The 26,408-nt window shown below is 47.1% G+C and overlaps 1 protein-coding gene across 1 annotated transcript in view; it reads right to left on the reverse strand.

The window, feature by feature from the left end:
- The window catches only part of ITGB5 (integrin subunit beta 5), a 61,376-nt gene that overhangs the window by 17,461 nt on the left and 17,507 nt on the right, over nucleotides 1-26,408 (reverse strand). Inside the window, exons 5-10 of the mRNA XM_069861469.1 lie at nucleotides 23,034-23,202; nucleotides 17,066-17,227; nucleotides 16,033-16,128; nucleotides 14,939-15,028; nucleotides 11,010-11,144; nucleotides 7,097-7,526 (exon numbers count right to left, since the gene is read on the reverse strand). Coding sequence (XP_069717570.1) covers nucleotides 7,097-7,526; nucleotides 11,010-11,144; nucleotides 14,939-15,028; nucleotides 16,033-16,128; nucleotides 17,066-17,227; nucleotides 23,034-23,202 — 1,082 coding nt within the window. The remainder of the gene's footprint in view (nucleotides 1-7,096; nucleotides 7,527-11,009; nucleotides 11,145-14,938; nucleotides 15,029-16,032; nucleotides 16,129-17,065; nucleotides 17,228-23,033; nucleotides 23,203-26,408) is intronic.

The following is a 26,408-nucleotide window of genomic DNA, read 5'->3' on the forward strand; positions in this document are numbered from 1 at the left end:
CATTGCGCCTCCCTAAAATGCTGCAAGGGCACAGCAGCCCCCATGCTCTGCAGGAGGTCAAACAGGAATGCAGGAATGTCAACAACTGGCATCAGAAAAGACCTGGTTTGGGGAAGAAAAAAAAGAGGAGTTTTTCTTGATTTGGGGCTCAGGTGCTGTCATGCAGATAATTGATATTGGACATATGGCCAATAGCATCCACAGGGACATTGTACACAGCATGAGAATGGAATCGGTTCGTGCAGGACAAAGGTGAATTCAGTTGGCTGTTCTTCCAGTTAATCCCCCTCACAGCCCTCAGCCCTGCCTGCCCCAGCTGACCCAGACCTTACATTTCTTTTAGGCTGACCCACAGGATAGAAGTAAATGGAACTGACCTAATCCTTACATTTCTTTACTCTAATCCACATGATGCAACTAAGTGGAACATACCCAGCTTGACATTTTAACCCTGAAAATGTCAGAGGACAGTGGAGGTCCCCCATTTGATTCCTTTCTTATTAGAAGTAGTGCATTCTATATAAATTCTCATTGAAGCCAAAACATTTCACAGTTGTGGGGGAGAAATGTAAGCTGGGGAGGTGATGTCCACAGAGCAGCGACACCCGGCATGGGTGCTCTGCCTTCAGCTCATCACTGCTATGAGACACCTGTTACTCAGAAGGAATTTTTTGGTTTATGAATTTCTTCTCAAGTGCGCATGCATCTCAGAGCAAGGGCTTCTGCTGAGCAGCTTCTGCAAGCAATAAAAGCTAAGGCTAAACAGGAATGCAGCAAGGAAAAAGGCTGTTAGAAAGCTCTAGGATAAACATGCAGCCTGAGTGACCCTTCACCACATCTTAGAGAGATGCTAACATGGTGCCATTTCCTTGCTACTCATCTGGCCATAACATCCCCCTGGGCTATGCAGCAACTTTGCAGGCAGGGGAACTCAAAATGCTTGAGACCAGGTTTGTTGGCTGCCAAGAAGAAGCGATGGCCACCCTGTGCCCCACACAGTGTGATCACAGAATCACCAGGTTGGAAAAGACCCACTGGATCATCGAGTCCAACCATTCCATGCACACCTCTGCTTTTTAGCCCAGCTTCATCTGTTTTTCAGCTTTCTGTCCCGTACCCTGCTCCTTGGTGGGGAAGAGACACTTGTGGTCCTATAACCCACTGCAACGGAAAAGGGTTTAGGCTCAGAGGCCCTCACTAAGTTCACCTCACCCCAAACTGCCCTTCCACACCACCACACACAGCCACTGCCTGGCCCCGAATGAGCCACTTGCCTGCCCCTGACAAATGGGACTGCTAACAAAGCAGCTGTCACTGTGAAGCAGCATCGCAGTGACCCAAGCTGACGCTCCATCCTTTGTTACCAATATAAGCCTCAAACATGCTGGCAGACATGCGTGCTCCCCAGCCCTCCTCAGCCCTGAGGGGCAGCTACCCCAGAGATGGAGCCACATCTCCCCCACAGCTGCACGGCTCACGGCTGCAAAAGCACTTCACCACCACCAAAGGATTATTGTTAACTTCCATGTCTTATGTAGTCCTTCTGCCTCTCAGGTCCTGCTTTATTAGGCACTGCTCAGTTTCTGCCTTTTTACACAAAATAGCCCCCTAAATCCCCCAAATCAAAACCCGAAAGATAACAAGAGCTGACATGGCATAAAAAAAGACATTGCAGATGTGGTTTAGGCGCCGTTCCCCATCTTCTTTCTGCCACAGGCCACCTTCTTCCCTGCTGGTAGGGGTTACATTTGCTTAATGCCACTCTTTTCTTGGCACCGCTGCAGGCACAGACAAGCTCCCCTTCCTCCCCAAATCACGCTCAACCCACCACCTGCAACTTGGAAGTTAATAAATCAAATACTACCCATTTCTTTCTTAACAGCAGCTTCTGGTAAACGCTTACATGCTAAGAACAAAGAGAATTAAGACAAGAAAAAATATTAAAGCTGGATTGCTTTTTTTCTTACACCTCAGCCTTCAGATGCACATCAGCATCCTCTGTCCAGGCACTACAACAGGGAAGGTGAATAACAGCTACAGAAGCCTGGCATAAGATGTGTCTATAGGCATAGTGATTTTTACAGTAACAGGTCCCACCAAAAGCCCCAGGATGGAGATACCAGCGGTGCCATCAAACCCGAACACTGCTCTCAAAGTGCGGGGCTCTATTGCATAACCCAAAACTGCAGTGCTGGCACTGGCCAGAGCCATCATCCCACCAGACCTCCTGCAAACACAGCGCTGTTAAACACTGCTACGGCGCCCAGGACGGGCAATGTCAAAAGCAAATTGCAGAAGCAGGAGTGAGATTTCTAATTTGAGGTTGTGCTAAAAAAACCAAAAATGCCATGTGTCACTGGGCCTTAGTGCAGGCTAAAACCTCACCGCAGTGCTTCCCCATTTAATAAACCCAAGAAAGGGAAGTGGTCAGAAATACATGATGAGGACTTGTACATCATCAGCAGTTTTTGAAGTGGTTTCTGCAGGGCAGTTGGAGCCACATCGCATGCCAGCTTGCATGGCATTTTCAGTCAGCTGTCACTTCCTAAATCCCATTTCAGAAATGATTCTGGCCCTTCTATGTATTTGCAAATTTGACACCCAATACTCTGTGGCTCTTCATGTCAGTGGAAGCCCTGCACTGACAAGTGAGGCTGGACTCCCAGTTCCTGTGCTCCAAGACATCACGGTGCTTTGGCCAGTCATGTTCTTTAGCCACCTTAAACAGTTAAAATGCTCTCAGCAGCTTAAGAGCTAGTGAGAAGTTGCAAGGCTTCATTTAAAATTGCAGAGCGTTTGTAAATCTGATTTATTGTCAATTTTTTAAAAAATTGAGAAGAGCAACCGTAAAAGACCTGATGCCACAAAGCTACACCATCAGTGGCCTGTGCGCTGCTCAAGCAATACAGATTTTTGGACAAGACCCTTTGTGTTTTAGGGGTAGAAATGGCTTGCAGCATGGTGAGTGCTCTTTACCTATGCCCCAGTAGCAATGTTCCTGTGTACAACCACGGTTCTGGGCTGAAGAGAGAACAAATGACACCCAGACAGGGAGCCAGGTAACAGTGGTGATGGTTAAGGGGAAATTTCTCTAGAGCCTTTCCAGTAAAGATGACGCTGTACAACTCTGTATCTCCCTTCTCCAAAATATGCCTGCAGCACTGAAGCTAATGAAGCTCTGCCTCCGGCAAGCCTGTCTCTCTTCATTAGAGCCCGAACTAGTGATGCCCTCACAGGGGCCTCTCCTCCCTTTTGCCACCTAGTTTTATGGGACCTTGTGGAATGCAATTAGTGCAGAGATGTTTCCTCCTTTGTCAAACTGCCTGGCAGGCAGCCAAGGGGTTATAAAGCCCCTTTCCAAGCCCAGCTGTGGGCAGGAGGGCAGGGAGCAGGCAGCAGGGCCCCCTTCCCCTCTCTGCAGCCACCCACATTTCAAAGCAGAAGCCAGAGCGGTGTGCTGAAGGTCTCAATGCAAGAGGATAACTTCTCTTTCCAGAGAAACATGGGAGCAAAGCATCCAGGGCTTTAGGAAGAGACTTCCTACTGTATTAGAGTATGATGTTGTAGATAACCCATCTGCATCTCTTTTGGAGGAACAGAGCACTTCTGTAGATGTAGAGAGCCATAATGCCTCTCCTCATCCTCTATGGCCCTTCCAGAAGCTGGATTAATGGTTTGAAACACCTACACTGGAGCTGTGAACTGGATTCAGAGAGCAGCAAGAATGAACGCCACTTTTTAGTGACTGAGCAGCATTCCCTAAGAGTTGGATGCAACCTGAATCAACATTTACAACATGTTACAAATTACTCCTTTTCCTGTCCACCTCAAAGATGTAGGAGGTATGTTAAACCTCCCACTAGCAGGAATCAAATTCTTACTTCTCCTTTAGATTGCCTCCCACTGAAAATCTACTTTGCCACTTCACAGAGAGCTACAAGAGGACAGGAGCCACATGCAGCACTGTCTGCAGCCATCTCTCCTCTCAAACACTGACAATATGAGGTGCCAGTATTTATAAATGCACCCAGGAATAAAGATGCTTTTGCTGGCCAAAGCACTGAGTAGCATGAGACCAGAAGCTCAAAGTTCATTTCTGACTATTTCAAACCCACTGTGCTTTTTTTGCCAGGAATACAGGATAGCTGAGCACAATCTGCCACCCCAGTCTGGGTTGTGGCAGTGACTTCAACCAGGACAATGGATCGTACAAGGAAGAAATGCCCCGGCTGGTTAGTGATGGATTCATGGTGCCTCTGAGCTGAGGCATGGAAAAAGCATGGCCATGTACATGCAAAGCAGTTTGCATAAATAGATTTTACTTCTTAGCTTGGAAAACTGCGCTTTCCTCCTCATGCTCCCTCAGAGCTTGTGTTAGGTTGCACTGGCTGCTCTCCCACCTGATCTGGCCAGGACGGGCACTCAGAGGCTCATGATACCATCCTATTCAACAGCTTGGGCAGGTGTAAATGCATTTAACAGGGGACACCACAGCCCATAGGCTAAAATTTGGGTTCCTTTGGGGTGAAAATACTGTTCAATATGGTCATCAGAAATCCATTGCGAGGTATGAAGCACCTTCTATGCTATAAGAAGATTCATGCAGTATAAATGACCACAATCATGAATTCTCCTCACAGGTCTCAGCCAAGGAAGTCCGAAGTGAGAACGGAGACAACAATACCCGCTGGGGGGGGGGGGGGGTGTGTGTGTTTGTGTGCTGTTTTGGTTTCTGCGTTTACTAAAACCTGCTGGTCTCAGCCTGCAAGAGCAGTGGGCAGCAGAATGCTGGGGCCTTGTCGGTAGGGGGGTTGTTTGTGTCTTCAGGGAAAAGGGAGGGGGGAGCGGGATTGTCCATTTCTCCCCTTGCAAGCATGCAGAAAAAGCCAACCAGACTTTGCATGACCTGTGCCCCTAGGTTGCTGACCTAGTTGACCACCTTGGCTGCTGGGCTCCTCTGGCTGCCATGGCTACACAGGCTGCTGGACTGAGACATTCAGCGCAGAGCTAAGCACATGGTCTTTTTCAAGAAGGCCACATTTGCAGTAAGAAGAGAGCACGTGTTGGCTGGAAGCCACCAGAGATGCTTGTGTAGCAGAGGGCTGTTCATTAGGGTTAGTTTTGGGCACAGCCCTCTGTGTAAGGCTGGTGAAGTCCCAAACCTCTTTGGCAGACAAACACACTTCAAAATATTACGTCATTGGCATAGCACTTGCTCCAGCTCAGATTTAGCATCGTAACCGCTGGAATTTAAAAAAAAAAAAGAAGAAAAACAAAAAAAAAAAGCCAGCAAAACAACAGCAATGGAAATACCAGGAGGCAAATGGAGAAGCACCCCACCCCACGCAGCTGTGCCGGACTCCATCCCACTCCTGAAGCAAAGACGAGGCCTTTTGGCCTTAGTCCACCCTTTGTTTTCTTCCATAGCTATATAAAGCACTTCTAAATGACCTTAAAACACTCTGGCAAATCCTAAACCAGCTATGCTCCTCTTCCTAGCACCAGAATCCCTCCACAGGGACAGAAGAAAGCAGATGCAACAGAATGCACACAACTTTTTTTCCTGTGGAATAGCAGAGCTCTGATTCTCCAGAAGAAAAGGAAATCTGAGCAAATGGGTGCCCTTTTCTTGCAGTACCAACTGCTACACCAGTAACGTCCAAACTCTCTTTATAGCATCGCTGCCCTGCTTGCTACTAAATGTATTCATTTTGGGTGGGATGATGCCATCAAATAAATATGGTCATATGGAGGATCTCCAGGCAGTAACTTCTCCTAATTGCTTCACAGTTGAGTTTATTTTTTCCCCAACTATTTTGAAATCTCCCTTTCCTGCTTACTCACATCTCTTTCCGCTCCCCCAGCCTAAGACAGCTGCTATAGGAAGTGGTACCTGCCTTTCTCACTGCTTTGCAGTGGAGAGCCCCAGGGCAACGCAGGGGTATTGTCTGACCCATCTTCAGTAGTGCCAAAACACCACTAGCCAGGCTACAGGAAAACAAGCACGAACATCCTCTACCCCCCTAACAACATGATTGTCTCAAACAGCTAGAAACTCACAGGCAAAAGGTGACCCATCACTTACTGCCCAGCTCAGAAACACAGGGAGCAAGATGAACAGCAGAGGAAAAACCCACCATATCCCTGAAGAAAATGTGAAAAAGAGATATTTTTCCAAGCTTACACTAGTTCTGGAAATTTTGTACGTGATTTTCAGTTAGGGAAATATTTTCCCTGCTTGAAAGCAGCCACCTTTTAAAAAATAATCTTTTGCCCAGCTCCAAGTGAGGGAATTACATCCAAGGGCTAATCCAGGCAATTACATACAAGGTAAATTATGTGGCCTCAGGCTGACAAGAACTTAAAGCCATTTTTGCTAAGACAGATAAATAACTCCCCTACCTTTGCTTAAGCAAAGCTGACTGGCTACATCTTTCCTAGTGAAGGACTTGTTTTCCCAGTTGGCAGAAAAATCTATACATAAAATACCTTCAGGAATCTTTAACACAGATTTTCTCTAGTAAGTAACAGACTGAAACACAACCCTTCCTTTCACCTGCACTGCACCAGGGGATCGCTTCAAATGCTTCATCTTTAAAACCAAAAAGATTGTTTCTGCCTACCCAGGGAAGGATAGCACACACAGAAGAAATCCAGCCTAAAAAGACACCAAAAAAGCTTCAGAAGATTCAAGCCTGTGCTGATTTACTCCTTCCTAGGGTTACACTTCAGTGTGCAAGAAATGTGCGTGGTTACATCAAAATAACACCAGCAAAGCCATGACCACTCATCTGTGTGGGTTCTGGCCAGAGGATAAGCCTGTAAGGAGGGAGCCTTTCACTCTAATGCTGTCGACTCAGTTCTGATGGGGAAAATGCCTTTTTTGCCTACTAGTGTGGGTACACACTTAAACCTCTGCCTCCTTTTTTCTGTAAGGAAAAGAAAGGGAGCACAGAACCCTCCAGCAGATTTCACCAGGTGGGGTAGGTGCAGTCCCTCGCACAAGCTACATGCACCAGTCCAGCAGCCTTCCCCATTTCGGGGCAGTTTCCTTACCCCCATGAAGCAGAGGGTGCATGGGAGGAAAGGCTCCTACCTGAACAGAGGAATCCCTTGTACCTGGCGCAGGAGAAGTCATCACACTCACAGAAGGGCCCGTAGATGTTTCCGAACTCGCTCTCGTAGCAGAGGCACTGGTTGCAGCTGCACTCCCCTCTCCCACTGCAGAGGGGTTTGCCCTCTGCCTCCCGGCACATGGCTTGGTGCATGTCCCCATTGGCACCCTCCTCGCACTCGCACCTGGCTCCCAGGTAGCCAGCGTCGCACTCGCACAGCCCGCAGGCATAGGTCCCATTGCCACTGCACTTGCCACTGGCCGGTGTGGCACGGCCGGTGCAGCCACAGAGGCAGTTGTAGGTCACTGAAACCTCCAGCGTGTCCCGAAAGCCAGCAGGCTTGATGGTGAAGGTGTGGGAGGTGTCCTCGGCGGGGCAGCTTCGTGCCTCCACAGCCACCTCGAAGGAAACCTGGGAGGGCAAGTGGAAATGTAAATTAACACACGTGGCCCCAAAATAGCCATCAAGTGTATCCTGGGAAGAAAGCAGGAGCGAAGGGTGAATGTCCTGTGGAAAAGCTATGGAATGACTCCTGAAGATGGGCCATGCTCAGTGCATTAAGCTCCACTCTCAAGTGTGCAAAACCCTCAAAACAATTGCATCTGCAGGTCAATGCACAAAGCTTCTGCAATCCCACAAGGGGTTCAGCATCCTTAAAATTTTAAAATTCTTTATTGTCAGCCATTAGCAGTAATTTTGCTGTTAGGCACTACTGGTTACTGTGACGCAGGAAGGAACCTGCCTATTCCCATAAAATAAACAAGGCAAAACTCTAGCAAATAGCCTGGTTCTTATCCTGTTAAAAAACCTTTGTTGAAACCAAGCACTAGCAAGGATCTACTAATGCAGCACAAGGGCCCAAGGTGCCTACAACATCACAAATTTAGATTAGAATCATAGAATCACTAGGTTGGAAAGGACCCAATGGGTCATCGAGTCCAACCATTCCTATCAACCACTAAACCATGTCCCTCAGCACCTCATCCACCCGTCCCTTAAACACCTCCAGGGAAGGTGACTCAACCACCTCCCTGGGCAGCCTCTTCCAGTGCCCAATGACCCTTTCCATGAAAAACTTTTTCCTGATGTCAAGCCTGAACCTCCCCTGGAGGAGCTTGAGGCCCTTCCCTCTTGTCCTGAAGATGTTATGGGAATCCTGGTCTGTACATAGAGATGTGCAACAGTCACACTGTCCCAAGCTTCCAGCCCTCTAACAGGCCATTTTTGATGGATGCTTCTATTAAGACTGGCTTCAGGAGGGTTATACGTTGTTATATGCTTAAACATCACCCCTCTACTAATTTTCTCTTGCGATAAAGCAGCACCAGGAATTTTCTCCGTGGGAAAACCAAGAGCACCCAATGCCACTTGCTTGATCCTTGATTTAATCCTGCTGTTTGGTGGGGGTCTTGGACCAGCCGGCACTGCCCGGAGCTGTTGATTAGCCAAGAGGATTAACCTTATTCCAAAGAAACAAGCCCCTCACCTAGGCATCAGGAGGGAATGATTTTTCTCTGGAGACATTTGGGATCACCTCAAGCTCTCACGCCCTGAGCCAACCTGCATGCCAAGGGGCAACGTGCAGACAGTGGCATAGCAGCCACCTCCACCTCGGAGAGCTGCACCTCATGAAGCCTCCCTTGACCCTGCTCCCATTCCCAAGGCCTGAAGCAATTAGGCAACGAGTTCAAGTTACACAGGAGAAGGAGATCAGAGAGCAAACTAAGAGGATTAAGAGGTAATCCTACTCCCTTTCACCTGCTGACACCCACATCCCCAGGACTAAATCTCACAGATCAGGATCCAGAGCCAGAGTTATCCTCTTTGGGGAAATTCTTTTAGCAGAAGTCAAATTTTGATCCACATGGAAGTAATGGGGGCAAGAGCATTTGAACAAGAGAGGATGGATGCATGGAACCCCTGTGATCCTGTGGCACATCTGCCTGTGCAAATGTCTCAGTACTCAAGTGCACCAAAAATGGGAGAGGTACTAGTGCTGGCTCGCTGCCATGCCCCAAATCTTCTGCTGCCTGGGCAGAAGGTACCCTCAGTTCATCCAGATCAGGAGAGCCAGTCATTCCTGCTCACGCCACCAGCCTCTGTGGATACAGGCACACACGTACCCACTGCCAAACCTCTTTATGGCACGAGCTGCAGTGGCTGGAGCAACCCCCTTGCTCATGCCAAAGCCAGGAGCCCAGGATCAACCACCAGATTAACTCTGCTGCCTCGGGGACTCAGGCTTTGCTGTGGGAACAAGGAGGGCATGTGCCTAGTGTGGCAATACCCCAAGGATTGCTTTTACCTGCCCATCTGAGATTCAATAAAGTCAGCTAAAAATGCAGAGGCCACCTCCCTTTTTAACACTTCCCACGATCCTTATTTGGAGGGGTAAAAATCCAGCTACTGTTGACTCTTCCAAACTATTTTTATATGCTTCAGTGCTTAGGGCTCTGGTATGTTTGCAGAGCAAGTGTTCTCAAATAAGGCAATCAAGCTACTAAAGAACCCACACCCACATCTTCGCAGACAGCAAAAACGTGGAGAAGCAGAGGGGGTTCCCTGCTGGTCTAAACCCGCCTGCTCTGGCCCTGCAGCTCAGCAACTCAGTTATCTCTACCAATATTAAATTATAAGAAACAAAGCTTAGCTTCTCTGTTTTGGTTTGTATTTTCCTTTGAAAAAAACAAAAAGCACAGGACACATGCTGTGTATACTGTTAGCGTTAAGGGACAAACTGTATTTCTAGTCTGTGCTGCCATCCAACAACCCTAAGAACTAAACACATGAGAGGAAGTTTGCTACCTTTCTGAGCACCCTGTCTTTTATTGCAATACCTCTGCAGTTAACCATGACCTCTTCATTCTGGGAAAGATGTGTTTGGATTAGAACCATAGAATCATTTAGGTGGGAAAGGCCTTTAAGATCATGAAGTCTGACTGTAAACCTAACACTGCCAAGTTCACCACTAAACTGCATCTGTAAGGACCACATGTACACTTCTTTTAAATGACTCAACCACTACCCTGGGCAGCCTATTCCAATACTCGACAAACTGTACAATGAAGTAATATTTCCTAATATCCAATCTAAACCCCCTCTGGAATGCCTTGAGACTGTTTCCTCTTGTCCAATCACTTGTTACTTGGGAGAAGAGACCTCCTTTCAGGCAGTTGTAGAGAGCAATGAGGTCTCCCCTCACCCTCCTCTTCTCCAGGCTAAACAACCCCAGTTCCCTCAGCTGCTCCTCATAAGAACTGTGCTCCAGATCCTTCACCAGCTTCATTACCCTCCTCTGGACACACTCCAGCCCGTCACAGTCCTTCTTGTAGCGAGAGGCACAAAACTGAACACACTATTTGAGGTGCAGCCTCACCAGTGCCGAGTACAGGGGGACTATCACCTCCCTACTCATGCTGCCCATCCATTTCTGGTACCAGCCAGGATGCTAATACAATGCAAGACTCCCAAACAGTAACAAGAAAACCTTGAATATTTAACAGACCAAGAAAACACCGCCAGACCATGGCGATAAAAATTTCACAAGTGAGAGTGTGACATAGATATCCGGGATTACAGGGTAAAAAAAAAGCCCATTCTTGACTGTTGCATCCTGCTGTGCAATTAAGACATTTTGGCTCAGAATGCTGTAGACAAGACGTCTGTATTCCATCTTTCCTCATAGCTTACCTTGGGTTGATCTCTACCACCCAGAGCCACTTCTAGCAGAGCTGCTCTCTATGGATTTCCATATGGATGTGGCACAGCATGAGGAGAGCAGAGGAAGATGAGCAAAGCTGTATGTTATCATCTGGGACCAGTCATTGAGAGTGGTAAGCAGCTGCATGGGGCATGAAATGACCTCTCCAGGGATGGACCAAAAGGCAGACTCACCGTATCTCCTATTTTGAGATCTCCACACTTCCTGAGCCCAGGATAGGACAACCCATCCTGGCATGTGGCAGTGAAGGTCAAGCCAATGTCCTCAGGGCTGTCCCAGACCGTAAGCTCCACCTTGGACCGAATACTCTAGAAACACAACAGGAAAGAAAACTGTCAGGCTCACAAAGGGAGGCAGGTTTCTTTTGCATTAGGCTCTTCTATTATTTCCAGAGGGCAACTAGAACATCTCTGTGCCTCTATGAAAGAAAAAATAACTTATGCACACACATTGATATTTGGATTTGACTCAACCAGCTCAGGAGACTTCTGATGAATGCAATCAGAGTCACATGGAGCTGCCTGCAACCCCTGTGTGTGGCTTATGCCCGTGATGAACACTGTAGCCAGCCCTGAAAAGGCATGCATGCACAAGTAAAAGACAGAAGAAAACATTCTCAACCACAAATGAAGCATCTCTCAGCTGAAAGCCAGAGCCTCACGCACACATCTACAGCTACTCCACTCCTCCCCATAAACCAAACCCTTGGTGAAGCACAAAGCCAGATTCTCCATTGGCAGTCAGCCTGTGCTGTCCATTGTACAGCATAGAGAAGGTGTAAAACTGCTCTAACTCTATCTTGCTTTCTTGATTTCATCCAACTGATCAGAAAAATGTATTCTTCCTCTTTGGAGAAAATGTCAAAAAAAAGTACCCTTTCACATGCATCAGCTGGGAACACGACCATGGGAAAAAAGAAATGAAAAATCCCTTTCTTTGTGAAACTTTTAAAAGTGAAATACGTTTTCCATCAGTGAGGTTTTGGTATGCTCCTACCTCCTTTCTTCTGCTTCTCATCTCTCCACCCTGCTGCACACACAGACTTTTTAAGTCAAAACAAAAGGAAGTTTATAAGTATTAATGTGGAATGACATTGTTTTGTTTAATACTTCCAATTGCTGGAACTGATTTTTTTTTTAAGAGTGGTGTCCAAAAATGAGCCCTTTGTACAAATACATTTATTTTCCAAAGCCAGCTTGCAGCTCCAACACTCTCCACCTTGCATCCAGTCCTCACCAAAGGGGCCAGGTTAAGGAAAAAGTGCTAATTCAGACCTCCTGCCAGTCCATGTCATCACAAAACCAGGGCTTACACTCCAGCAAAGAGGTAACAGGAAACAGAGGTTTTGGAAACAGGCAGGAAATAAATGAGTTTTGGCCACATGAATCTTAACAGCTCTTGAGTTAAAATAAAAAGGAATAATTTCCCATCTCCCTGCTGTAACATAGGAGCTATTGATTGGGCGGCAGTTGCAACTGTACAGAGCATCCATTGCCTGGAGGATGAACACGGCATGTGCTGGTAAAGCTGAACACGCTGCCCTGCCCAAAACTATCCCACAGAAATTAGCTGTGCACTGATACACTCTCCCATCTTCCTGCCACCTTCCAGAACACCTCATTTAGGTCACAGCAGAAGACAGGACACTAGCCCAGATCTTGCTATGACCTTGCATGGATTCTTCCACATTCTTACATAGATGCCATTTCTCGTTAGCCCTATATAGTAATGCTATTAGCTTAATTGTAATGCTATTATTATTAGCCATTTCACACCGTTACACACCTCCTCACAGCTCTGCAGCCACCACTAAGGGTGACTGCAGGATTTTGCCGCTGTGTTCTTCAGTGGCCCCCAAGCTCGCTGCACCTTCAAGGATGAGAGGAGGATGCTGAAGAGACCTGGTGGAAGGACACGGCCCTGAGATGGAGCAACATCTCTGCCCGAAATAAAGCTATCTGCTATAGCCCAGGGGAAATTCAAAGGATGGATTCTTTCAATACAAAACCAAAGAAATCCTGAACCAGCAGCAGCTCCACAGATGACTGATGTGAAGGCCATCCACCACCTTCCACGGGAAACCCATCAGTGGTGTAATGAGAAACATGTCTGAGAATTGCCTGGATGGGATTTAGGAAAACTACTTAGCCAGAGACCCCCCTCCCAGCCCAGGTACAGCACTCCAGCAGCCTCTGCATTTCCCAAGCATGTCAAGATCTAAGGAAAAAGGGTCTGTTCTTAGTGAGAACAGAGGAGAGAAAAAAAAAAAAACATTCCCCTTCTCTTTTGCTTCTTGTCCCCCAAAATGAGGGAGAGCCAACAGCACACTGGGCAGATCCCACACAGAGGGAAAAGCAAGACAAAAGATGAAAAGATGGGGTGAAGGGATCTCAGGACATAATGTAAGCCCTGAGCAAGTTGGTTGTACTCATCATTGAGGGAAGGAGAGGAGAGAAGACCAGAGTTGCCCAGAGAACTGAAGGGGCAAAGCTTAGCCTGGGTTCAGGGCACCAGCCACTGTCGCAGATGAAGGGTTTCTCCAGGCTCAATGTTTCCTTTTCACAAAGAATTAAAAAAGGCTCACTCCTACCTGGGAAGAAGGAATGTTAGATTTCTCTTCTGGTGAGAATTTCCTCCTTCATTTCAGGAAAAAAAATAGCTACTGAGAGGAGATGGGCTGGGTGGGTGTCAGGTTTCCCACGGCCCTAGAATGCGCACAACACAGGCAGGAGCTGCCTGTTCCCAGCCGCACACCTGAGGATCCCAACCCACACCCACCACTCAGCTCAATAGGTAAGAAATTAGCCTCGGTCTCTTTCATCCCCCACTGCTCCTTCTGCAGAGCAGCTTAGTCACAGCATCTTGGTGGCTTCCAGCCAGCTGCAAAAGCAAAGCTCACAAGCAAAAAGGAGGGAGTGGGGCAGCCGTCATCAGCTTAGATCTACCAGCAAAGGCTCAAGAAGCAGTGAAATGGAGGTATGGACACATGTTACACCTGGGAAACGGAGGCAAAGGGAGGTTTTCATGCAACGGTGCTGAGACTACATGCAAAGTCAACATGAAGATTAATTTCCTTCCCCCCAGCCAAGCTTCTTATCCATAAGACCCTCCCTCCTCAAGGGGAGAAACCAGGACAACTGTGCTTTTGTTTTGCAGTATCTCCAGGGTCTCGTTAAGAGCATTAGTTGCTCACTGCCTTTCCTCAGAAGGTGAAGCTTTAGGGAGCACAGCCCATGACCTCTGGATGCGTAAAGTCCTCCAAAAAGTCTTTCCTCACTCCCTTGCCCTGATGAGCATAACACCAAGCAGAGGAGCTTGCAGCCATCAAAGGCTGTGTTTGCAAGTCCCATGCACGAGGATATCAGCCTTAAGGCTGACCCATTATGGGGACAGATCTTCACATCCAGCAGTTAATCAGAAATATCCTTCCAGGACTGTGAAAAGCTAACTGATGAGAATTCACAAAGAAGTCAACAGAAATGCTGACAACCAACTACCCAAGGAATGTGCAATTTAGCTGCTTCTAATTCATCTGCTCCCCTGATCTCCACGGAGATGGACAACATCAGGTCAGCAGTACAACTGCATGTTTTTTGCTGTACTCTGTGAGCCCCAGCACGGCAAGGCAGGCTGCACGAGCAACACCACACAGGAGAGATCCTGTGGGACCCAAGAGACTTGCTGATGCTTACAGGTTGCCGAGGACTGACTTGTGCTTCATAGAGACCAACTTTAGCCAAGCGCAGTCATGTTCTTGGGAGGCCGCTGAACATCAGATGGCAAGGAAATATCTATTTTACCTACTGGGGGGTGCTGTGAGACAGATTTGTTTTAAATTAGGGCTGTATTTTGAGAGTAACTCCGCAACAAGAGACAAGAAATGAAATCTCTCTTGTGTTGCAGGCTCCTTGGACATGTCCATGCGCCTTCTCCACCTCCCACGTCTTGTTTCCCTCACCAGGGTGGATGCCCCATCTCCAGCGCTGTTTCGCAGACCAGAGAGGGAGGAGGCCAAGCTGGGTGGAGTACGCCACGGAGAGGCAAGCTGGCTGAGCTCTTGGCACTTCACACAACAGCAGCTGCAGTATTAAAATGCACTTACGTTGTAGGCCTTGACGATCAGCTCAATGATATTCTTGGAGTCTTTGTGCAGAATTTCCACTGTTGTCCCAGGAATCAAGGCAGTAAAGTTCTTAGGAAAAAAAAAGCAAAAGAAAGAAAATGCTGAGATACAGAGAGGAAAGCAGAGAGCAAGGAGGGACCAACCCCATGCCAGGGACGCTGGCCACACACCCTGCCCTGTCGCCTGGTGATGTACACGGTATGTCTTGGCTCCCACTAACGTGGAGCTTTTGGAAGCAAAGCATTGCTAATACAGCACGTCAAATGCTAAACAAAGCTTATGGCCAAGGGAAGGAGATGATTGGATCCGGGTCTGCTGTCAGAGGGGGCAATATGCAACCGTGCACTCCGGAGAGCAGGCACCAAGGGGAGGGAGGCGCAGCTGTCCCGTCTCACCTCACAACACACAAGCACACCCAGGAGAGAGGGTGGAGAATGAGATCAGCCCTCCCGCTCTCCGCAGGCAAGCAGCAGCATCTCAAGTGTAGCAACACGGCTGCTTGTTGTTTTTGCTCAAGCCTCAAGAGCTGGAGCAGAGGTTTCGGAAAGCGACCCTGCCTGAAACACCTCCCTGCAACCACAGAGGAGGGAAACCCCATGGGGCAGCAAGGACACAGGCTAGTCCTTGCTGCTCAGGTCACCTTTTCTTTTTGAAGGGGAGAGCAGGGACGGTGGGAGAGTTGATTGTGTGTGGCACACTGGGGCCCTGGACTCAATGATGGAAAAACAGAGCTGGGCAGAAACACTGCGCGAGATTAGGTAATGGGATTAAGTCACTGCAGAATGGGTTGAACAGGTTTCTGCTCTCTTACATGCTGCATGGCTGGCAGCCATCCGAACATCAAGATTAAGCTGGAGTCTATTTTAGGTCTTCACACACTCACTAACACGTATATCTGTTTGCTCTAAGAAGCTTTAGTGCTTTTCACTGCAAGGACTAAGTGGGGAGAGATGGCAAGCTGAGCCTCGCCTGCCTGCATCTGCCAGCCCCATGGGCAGAACGTGCCAGCAAGAATATGCTTTCACAAGGCATTTAAACCTCCCGCCAGCCTGAGTGGCCCCATCAGCACTTACCTTGTACAGGACATAATGATTTTTCGTAACAGCGAAAATCAGGTGGATGTTGTTTTCAGCAAGCTTCTCCCCAAGAAGCGCCAGGGAAGGATAATCCTAGGGGTACAAAAAGGACAAAAAGACTGACGGGTAACACAGAAACAAAGACTAATGTTATTGCTTCTCGCCTCCCAACAGCAAAATTCATTCCAGACACACACAGAGCATGTTTCACTGCAGGACAAAGTCCCTGATATACTAGCACAATCCCAACTGAAATAGTAGAAATTCTATCATCCCTTAAACGTTTCTGCTGCACTCCTCACTAGAATGTAAGACTAACAACACCTTTAGCTACAGCAGCACCCGTAACACTGGATTTATTCCTTTCCTCTTTCTGCTTTGCCATCAGCAGACATACGTACATCATAAGCTGGCAACTACCACAAGGGATGCAAGGCAGGGACACCTCCCCTTACAGGGTGACATCCCTGCAGGAACAAAACTCATAATTAGTGTTAGAGCTCTACTGAAACCATTCTGTAGAAGGATGTGATAATTTGGTGGCAGGCAAATGCTCATTCAATCTAGAAGTTTCCTCCACTGAGTTTTATTTAAAAAAAATGGGACAGTTTGTCTATTTATTACTAACGCCCACGTGAGTGTTGTGCTCAAGGGCTGCAAATACCCTACTGTGCTTCCCATTTTAGAAAAGGGATAGCATATTTGATGTTTCCTCTACACTTTCCAGCAAATCTGATGTTTTTCAGGACACCAAGTTACCTTTCCCTCCCTTGCAACGAGACCTGAAGGAGCTCACTAAGCTCCTAAGCCATTTTTGAGCATCACAGAAGCATTCACTGCAGGGAGACCCATGCCCAAGGGGAAGGGAGGATTTTATTTAAGAAACTGCAGGACTGGGTGAAACCATGCTGGTCAGGGGCTGCATTTGCCAAAATCTGCTGCAGTCAGGGTGGCTGCTGTCAAGACAGGTCCAACAGGTCTGCCAACACTCCGAGGTGTCCAAGGGCTGGGCCCCTGCGTTCCCCCTCACCAGCTGGCTGGATGCGCTGTACTCATTGGCTTCGTTCAGGTGACACTGGCCATCATGGGGCTGCACCAGCCCGCCCAGCTTCCCATCCAGGGCTATGTGGGGCACATCATCCGTTGTAAAGACCAGTAGGTGAGATGCCTCCTTACGCCAGCCGATCTTTTCCTGAGGGTGGGGAAAAAAAAAACCAAAAAATAAACCCGTGAGACAGCTGGTCTGCCCCTGCCAAGCCCACACGTCACCCCTCACCCTGCACGTGACCCTAGCCACATGCCCAGCCAGCTGGAGAACCGTTAGCACTAATTAGAAGAGTACCATGCTTCTGTCCACCTTGGCAAGAAAGCAAAATGTCAGAGGCCCACCTATCTTCTCCCAGCATCTCCTTCCAACACACTTACTTACAAAGGCATGAGGAGGTACGCGGACTGTCCACCAGACCTTCTCTACTCAGATCCAAGAATAAGAATTTCAGTTGCTTTTAGCCAAAGGAGACCTGCCAAATTCCTCCACATGCATTTAATCTGACCTTGTTTCCTCAGCTCCACGGAGCAGCCAAGGCAACAGCAAAAGCTGCAGTATCCCTACTCAGCAGTTTCATTACCACCTGCTTGTAAAGGCTGTTTCTGAGCTGTGACACACAGTGAGGTCCCTGCCCATGGCTTTGGTGCACCTACATGCATCCACAGGGAGAAAGATGTAGGGATAGACTTGCTTTTGGGTTTAGGTTTTTTTTTTTTTCCAAATAAAGGGTTAACATTTAGTTGATAAAGATTTCCTTTCCATGGAGCTTCCCCAGGTTTCCAGCTTTGCATCAGTCTAAGAAGCAGATCCGTGCCTACAACAGCACACTGAAGATGTTTATTGCAATAGAAGTGGAGGGAAACAGAGAAGCCCAAAGGAAATTTTTGGAAACCACAGCACTGCAGCACATTTCCCTGTGCTTGCTGGCTGCTCCCACTGCCAGCTCATGCCAAACCAGAAGGCCCCATCTCCCAGAGCTTCTCCTTAGGCTGGTCACCCTGCTCATCTGCTGGTGATGACGCAGCCTCACACCTTCCCTCCCAACATACATCCAGCATCCCTCTCTCTCCAAGCCCCAGCTTAGAGCAACATAGTGCAAATCCCTTAGGAAGGGATGAGAGAAAAGCTGGTAAAAGCTTACAGATGGGAAGGCAGATGCCAACTCCTCCAGAGCTTACTGCTCAGCTTATTTAGCAAAATCTGACATCTGCCTTACTTCACAGGCAGATGCTAGCCTACAAACTGCCACAGCCTGGCTGCAAAGACACTTCCTATGGAAAGTGCTGGTGTGGGCAGGGCAAGAGGGCAGAGCAGGCAGAAAGATGCATAATCACGGCTGCTAGTGGAGTTTTTGCCTGTAAATGTGCGTTATAGCCCAAAGTCTACTGATCTTCCTGGTAAATATAACTCTTTCTTCAGGGACTCTACTCCGGACTATATCTCTTTTTCCTGCCTAGTGCAGAAGGTATTTTTACTTTAATGGTATTTTAAAGACCTACACGATGCAAGTAAGGCCATAGAAAGAAATCTTTGGCAATACACATTCATTACCATGTACCAGCATATTACAGTCCCGAAGCTGCGAAGTGACCCCACTGGACAAAAGGCACCACAATCACATCAAAATATAACTTCTTCAGAACTCAACCCCCAAGTGATTTAAGCTCTAACAATACGGGAAGTAGTTCTCTGTCTACTCAGCCACCAGACTGATCCATTCAAGTTCACTTTCCTTATATATTCAAAGTTGATTTTTTAATTTTTTTTTTAATGACTGAGGTCAAGAAAACCTCTGAGAGAATGAAAGGATTCATCTGAATTTAATTTCCTTAGACATATGCTACGCACAAAGAAAACAAGCTGCATTCAAAGAGCAGTTACGAAGCCACTTCAGGGATGATGCCTCTGTTCACCTGCTAAACACACCTTTAAATCAAAGGCTAAGCATCATTTTGCAGACAAACTCTCCATGCCTCTGACAAGCCCTTTCCCACATAAACAAAATCAAAACCATTTTGGTTGCAGAGTTTAGGAACTCACTTCCAAAAAACCAATGAGCTCCCATAGTTTTGGTGCCAACAACCAGGCACTCAGAACATTCAACCTCTTGGAGCATCAGACCAGGATGTCTCAGATGGGGTGGTTGAGCCAATGCTAATGCTCACTGAAAGGGCTAGAGACCTAGGGAAAAAGCACCCTGAGAGGCTGGCATGCTGAGGAACTGCTGCATCACACGCTACCTCTGCCAGCGGCTTACAGGCGCTGGAAAATACAGCTCTTCAGCACACAGTTTCCACCACGAAACCCAGAGCCATTTAAAACAAATAACCAAAGAGACTTTCATTTATTTTTACTGGACTGGGATTGTTGAACAAAAAAATCTACACTGACATCTTCCCCCTCATCTGGTATTTAATACCCATGAGACAGAAAGGATTTTGAAAGCAGGGGTGGGACCTGGCCCAAAGCAGAGCAAAGTGGGAAGACATGTCTCTGCAGGACTGGGCAGGCTACAGATCTTGCCCCTACTCCTACGTCCACCTGCAGTTGCCTCCCGTGCCCTGTAAGACTAGCTTTTCACTCCTTACAGCCAACAGCAACTGGCAAAACTGCCACAGCAGTCACAGCCCAGCCCAGGCCTCCAAATCCTATTGAAAAGTCTGCAAAACCCTGCATCAATATTTCCAAGCCTGAAAAAATATCTAGATTTATACTTTGGATGCTGAATAAAAAGGGTTTTATCGCCAAGGCACAAACTGCCAGGAGACCCCTCTGCATTCATCAGTACATCTAAAATCCTACCAGTTTCTCTGGTGCAGACATTTTCGGAAGAAAAACCACATACAGGTGCACGACAAGTGTGCCTTAGAGATTAAAAGCCAAACCCTCCTTTGTTTTGCATAGCTCTGAAAGGCACCTCAGTGCCTCCCAGATATTTTGGCCATCTCCATGCACCTGTGTCTAGCAAGCACCAATCAAAACGATTTCAAAAGACACTTTATTTTCTAATCCAGCATTATCTCCTTGCTGCATTTTAGTATGTGAGTTCTGAAACTTATATACACCACCAAGTCATATAATTTTTTGCACTTATAGAATGGCAGAAACCCAAAATACTGCAAATGGAAAATGTAATTACAGAAGGTTGATTAATATTCCTGGCTAACAATTTTAGCATCAGGATAAAGGCTTATTGTCTCTGGCTCTTTCGTTACCTCCAGAATAACATTTATCACATCTTCATCTTTCAGAAAGAAGCCAAACCCTGGGCCTGCTCATTAGTTTGTATTAGCTGTACAAACTTTCCCCACTCCTTGGGTTGAAAATCAGGCCAAAAAATTACTTGAGCATTACAGAGCTCTTAGAAAGCTCATGCAGAAGAAATGCTTGATATGAATTACAGTATAAAAATACCTAGTCGACAGAGTAGATATTGTTTCTGCCACCTCAGTGCCTGAAGGGGAGAAGCCCACGCTCAGACACCACAGACTGAAAACAGCAAGGCTCTGCCATGCAATGACCTGCTCTCCCCAGGATGTCCCCCTTGATGCCACAAACTCTGCTACTGAGCACAAAGTACGGCACGGTCAACATGCTGCATCACTCCAAAGGCAGGGGACTTTCTAAGGTCATAATCGCCCTGAAGAGGGTGAAAACTGCAAAGAGCCAGAGAGATGCAATGGGATACCGCAGTAGTGAGGAAACCCACCCCAGAAGTCACCAAGGTATCTGTATGCTGCTCTCCCTGAGCTGGGAGAAAATGGTTCCAAGTTACTATAAAATTACTATCTGTGCAGGGTTCAGTTCCCACAATACAATAAAAGGAAGTTGTGGAGAGGAGGGTGCTGGCCGCTTCTCCCAAGTGACAGGGGACAGGACGAGAGGGAATGGCCTCAAGCTCTGCCAGGGGAAGTTTAGGTTGGACATTAGGAAGACTATTTCACGGAAAGGGTCATTGGACACTGGAACAGGCTGCCCAGGGAGGTGGTTGAGTCACCTTCCCTGGAGGTGTTTAAGGCACGGGTGGACAAGGAGCTGAAGGACATGGTTTAGCGTTTGATAGGAATGGTTGGACTCGATGATCCGGTGGGTCCTTTCCAACCTGATTATTCTGTGATTCTGTGATTCTGTGATTCCAACCTGGTGATTCTATGATTCTATGAATACTTCATCACCACTGGATGCAAAGCACCATTCATTGCAACAAATCACTCAGTGATTGACTTCCCTCACGACATCTAAGTTCCCATTTTGGTTACAGGGCTTTGGAGGTCTATCAGCTCACCTGAAAATTTTGGCTATTCCAGCTTTTAGCTCTGGACAGAGGGAGCTGCACCCACAGCAAGGGGCTTCCAAGGAACTGCAAGCTGCAGTACAGCTGGTTCTCCTGCCTTGCACACCGGTATCATGGACTTTCTTTCAGACCCTTTAGCTCCAGTAATTAATTAACCACTTTGGTTGCAGAAATTCTTCTGTCGTGTCCTGCCACATCATGCCAAGAGCCCCACAAGCACATACATACACCTCTGACTACTCTTCAAAGAGGATGCTCAGCCCTGAATTTAGATAGTACCAGCATATAAATTCATCTTCGGAATTTAGAAGGGACCAGGCTGTGCATTCAAGAACCACCATCAATGATTTTGGTCTTTACCAACAGTTTAAGACTGGCACAAATGTGCAGAAAATACTTTGCAAGTCTCCTACCTTCCCAGAACACCTACAAGATGAGCCCATGTGATAAAAACTGCAGTATTTCTACATTGTAGGGAAATGCTGTCACCATAGGAAATGTTGAAAAAAAAATCCACAGTTGGTGGCACAACTGAGTCATCACCCTGAGATGTCTCTGCTCCAACCAGGACAGACACCTCTCCAAAACAAAGGTACTTTAAGCCCAGACAAGTACTGAGAGCAGCACTGTGGTTGTGCCAATAACAATATCTATCCCAGGCTGCAAGAGGAATGATGACAGTTGAGTGTCATCAGATCCAATGGAGCATGTTCAGTCCTGTCACAGGAATGAAGTGTAAATGAAGTCATCCCAGGTGAGGGAAGATCTGGTTTCCCACAAGCATGTGTCCCATCATTCCTGTAGACGATGCCTATCTCCCATCTCCCAGAATCCAGACCCAGAAGAAAACACATCCAACTGAAAAAACTAAAACAGGCTGGAGTGAACAAAAACCTAACTGTACGCAAGAGTGTAAAAAGTAAATAGAGTCGTCCCTGGCAAGCAGAGCAGATCAGCCACACAGCAGAGGGGAGAAAATACTTCCATCCCTGATGCACAAAGGAATATGGAGCAACACATCTACTTGTCCCAGAAAGATCTTCAAGCAAACATCTCCCCCAAAATATAAGGACGTGGCTAATATAGCACCAAGCTAATGAACTCTATCTTTAAGTACTGCTCACAGTTCCAGTTTTGCTGACAAAGAGGAAAAGCAAGTTATCAGTGCCTGGAGGTGGGATCATCCAGAACCACATGCCAAAAGGGGCAGGTATGATCAGTATGAACCAGCTCCAATGCTCAACACAGGTCAACCGCTGCAAGATGTGTTTGGCACACGCTTGAGAAACGTGTTAAGCTGATGCATGCTGCTGCTGCTCACAAGCATATGTGAATCCTAAAAGACTTCATCTGTAGTGCTTGGCGATCAGCACCTACAAGTCTAATTGTGTTGAAGTCTCAGCTCCAGATCTTCATTTGCTAAAGCTCCATTTTTACTCCTTTAAACTGGGAAAGATATTAACCTTTTTTCTTTGCCTGTTCATGTACAAAAGCACATGAAAACAATAGCCTTTACTTTTCAAAGCATCTTTTATGGTTTCTGTAAGAAAATTTCAATAGCTCCTTCCAAGAAATCCTTACTCTGGTCCAAGAACAAAGCAGAAGAAATCCCCTCCTCTTCTTTGCCTTAAAACCCCAGAAATCAAAGCAACTCACCTTGCATACGGCAGCCTGCAAAATCGCATCAAAACCACCCTCTGGAGCATCTCTGTTGCGGGAAACCTTCTGTTTCTGAACTTCTTCATTGAAACGGTCAACTTTATCCGTTAGAGACAAGAGATGGCGGAAGCCGAAAGACGGCACACAGCTGGGGAACAGCTTGTAACTGCAAGAGGAACAGAAGACTGGTCATCTAGGAGGAATCCCACCAGCATCCAAGGCAGCAGAAGCTCCCAGGTCTACCAGGTTGGTCTCCAAACATTTGTTCAGAGGGATGAAATACTTCCTCAAGGCTTTACGATTTGGACATTTTGATGTCTGGCTATTTATCTACACAACTCTACAACAGAACTCATCTTTTTGATTCCCCGTAGGGACTTCGAGCAGCTGAAGTTTCTAGAGATCTCACCAGGACCAAAAGCTTTTCTCCACATAAGGTCTGAGTGGAGACATGAAGAACAGAGCCACGTGGCTCTGGAGTTTCAGCATCCATGAAGTGATTTGCACACTGGAAGTCTATAGAGCAGGATGTAACCTGCAGTGATGCAGAGAACACATTTTGGCAGGAGAACCAGAGTCAGATCCAGCCCCCTGCCTGGGGTGGTGGGCCAGTGTCAAAGGAAACCATGAAAAAGCATCACTGTCAACAGCTATTTTCCCCCTATTTTTCAAAACACATTTTCACTCTGCCATCTAGTTCTCTTGGCAGTGCGTGCCACCCCACACCCACTGCACGTCACCAGGCACCTAACAATTGCACATCACGAGGTGCATTAATAGCTAACACCACACATGCATCCTCCTACTCTCCCTGCAAGCCAGTGAGTAAACACCATCTCCATTTTCCAGAGCACCACTGGAGCAGAAAGGTAGGAGTGGCACCCTAAGGCAGAGAAACTAATGCCTCAGCAGGCTACCAGGAAAACATCTTTTTCCCTATAAAACAGGAGGCGGCTTTGGTTCTCACCACATAGCAAGGATAGTTCAGCAAAGCAGCTCCTGCAGCATGGGATCAGGGAATGTGTGCAGGGGAAAAGGGACAAGAAGAGTTAAGAAGGAAATGTGTTTAAAAAGCAGCTAGGCTGGCACTACTTCACTCTTATCTTCAAAGATAAAACTGCAGAACAATTAAGGGCCTCTGCTGACACATGACCCACTATGGGTAAATTGTAAGAGGCTTTTTACACAAAGGAGTATTTAAGAATTACCCGATTCCCTCACAACGGACCCCAGAGGAAGGATTTCCATCTACACAGCCAAGCACACCTAACCATGGGGCAGGTCTCACTGCCCTTGGCCCAGCTGGCAATTAGAGCCATCCCTCAAGATCAGCCCCATGTTCAGACTTGCATCTTGCTCATATCTAGTGCCAAGGTGAGGAGTGTGCCGATACCGAAAATGCCTCTTGTAGCAGCGCAATGTCTGAAATCTCTGCACTGCAGGGTGTCAGCAAGCGGCCCTTAACCCACACTATACATCTGAGTGCTTGGTTTGCCAAAGTCCTGCTCCAGAAAGAAAATACCAATATACTGTAGGGTCTCATCTCTTAGGGTCTCACCCCCTGTCTACTCTCTATAATCCCAAGACTATCTGTCATTTGGAATGGAATGGCATAGAATATTATGTATGATATAATCCGCTTTTTTGTTTGTTTTCCACTCCAGGTTTGCTGGCAGAAACTGCAGTCAGCAGCAGGACAGATGATGGATACCCGAGTGACTATGCGAGGGCACGCAGCAGCATGGGTGGGTTATCTCAGGCTGTAATTCTTATCACAGGCAGATGGACAACCGGATGCTCAGTCAAACCCTCTGCCTTCCTTATCTTTTTAAATTCAGTGTTTGTTTCTTTCTTACTATCTCTCTTAAATGACATCATGGTTGCAAGAGGCCACATGTTGGCTCCCCGGAGGTTCCAGCCAGGATGACGAGCCATTAGCAGGGGCTAGCCGCAAGCCATGGTGTGAGGGAGGAGGAAGGGATCCCAGATGGATCCTGCAAGAAAACAGGGCCTCACCCCACCCAGACCTGCAGGACAGTCGTTGCTGTGAGGAAGAGAACCTGGATGAGGAGCAAAACCACCCACCACTGCTCATGTTTACGTGCAGCTTTTTTTGGATGTGAGCAGGTCACCTCCTACTGTGTTCAGTTCTGCACCCCTCACCACAAGAAGGATGTTGAGGCTCTGGAGCGAGTCCAGAGAAGAGCAACAAAGCTGGTGAAGGGGCTGGAGAACAAGTCTTATGAGGAATGGTTAAGGGAGCTGGGGATGTTTAGCCTGGAGAAGAGGAGGCTGAGGGGAGACCTTATTGCTCTCTACAGTTACCTGAATGGTTAATCTTGTCTGGTCAACAGACAACGTGTGATGAGATGCCAAATGCTTGCCAATGCCAAATGTTGGCCTAGAAACTCACAGCTGATGCAAGCTCTCTTTAATCTGCCTTTCATTTGGAAAATTTAAAAGGGGGTAGGCTCGCAGATCTTGGCATCCATTTGTGTAGTGATCTTACAATTTAAGTATCCACAAATGATTCAAATAAAAGCGCTAACCTTACTACCTTTAAATAACTAGGAAGCACCCCAGTGATACATGAGGTCAAAATCTGGGCCACAAAGGTAAATGTCAACGGTGACATTCTTCCATGGGGGCAATTCCTTCGGCATCCATCCTTCTGTGTCAACAACCAAACCCATCTGAGCTTGGACATTCTCCACTCGACTCAACTTCCCTCTGGCACAATCCACAATTCAGCAGACTTGACCAATGCTGGTGGTTAAAAAGCAAGCAAGCAAAGACACTAGCAACAAAAAAAACCCCAAAAACCAAAACCCATATCATCTGTGTCTTTTGCAACTGCCAGTTTGCTTTCCTTCCACAGCAGTAAAGATGAAAAACCTGCCTGACACCTTCAAAACCCTTTACAAGAACTCATTAATCAGTATTACAGACCTTCACAAATCTGACTTCCCCCAAACACTTCTGTTGGGCAGGACTTACAATGCCTTGGTCTTATCTGTACTATGGAGACAAAGAACTTAATTGATTTACTCAAGGCCAAACTATGACTCAGAGCTACTATCAGAAATCAGGAATTTCTGGCTCTTGCTCCTTTTTCTTAAAGCTTGTAAAAAACATGCTATGCTGGCATCCTCTTCAGGTGTTTAAAAATATCTTCACACTCCTGATACAACGGTTTCGCATCTCTAGACGCAGAGATCTCTCAGCAGTCACTGTAAAATTGGAAGTTGTCCTCTTTTGAATCACTCTGGAGCATCCAGAGACAGCCGTGGCTAATCACCATTCTCAAAATCCAGGACTTAAGCATTGTTCATTATTTAAAGCAAGAATGGGAAGAAAAGACTGTAGTAAGAC

The sequence above is a fragment of the Phaenicophaeus curvirostris genome, chromosome 7 (genome assembly GCF_032191515.1).
Source record: "Phaenicophaeus curvirostris isolate KB17595 chromosome 7, BPBGC_Pcur_1.0, whole genome shotgun sequence".
Taxonomy (NCBI): domain Eukaryota; kingdom Metazoa; phylum Chordata; class Aves; order Cuculiformes; family Cuculidae; genus Phaenicophaeus; species Phaenicophaeus curvirostris.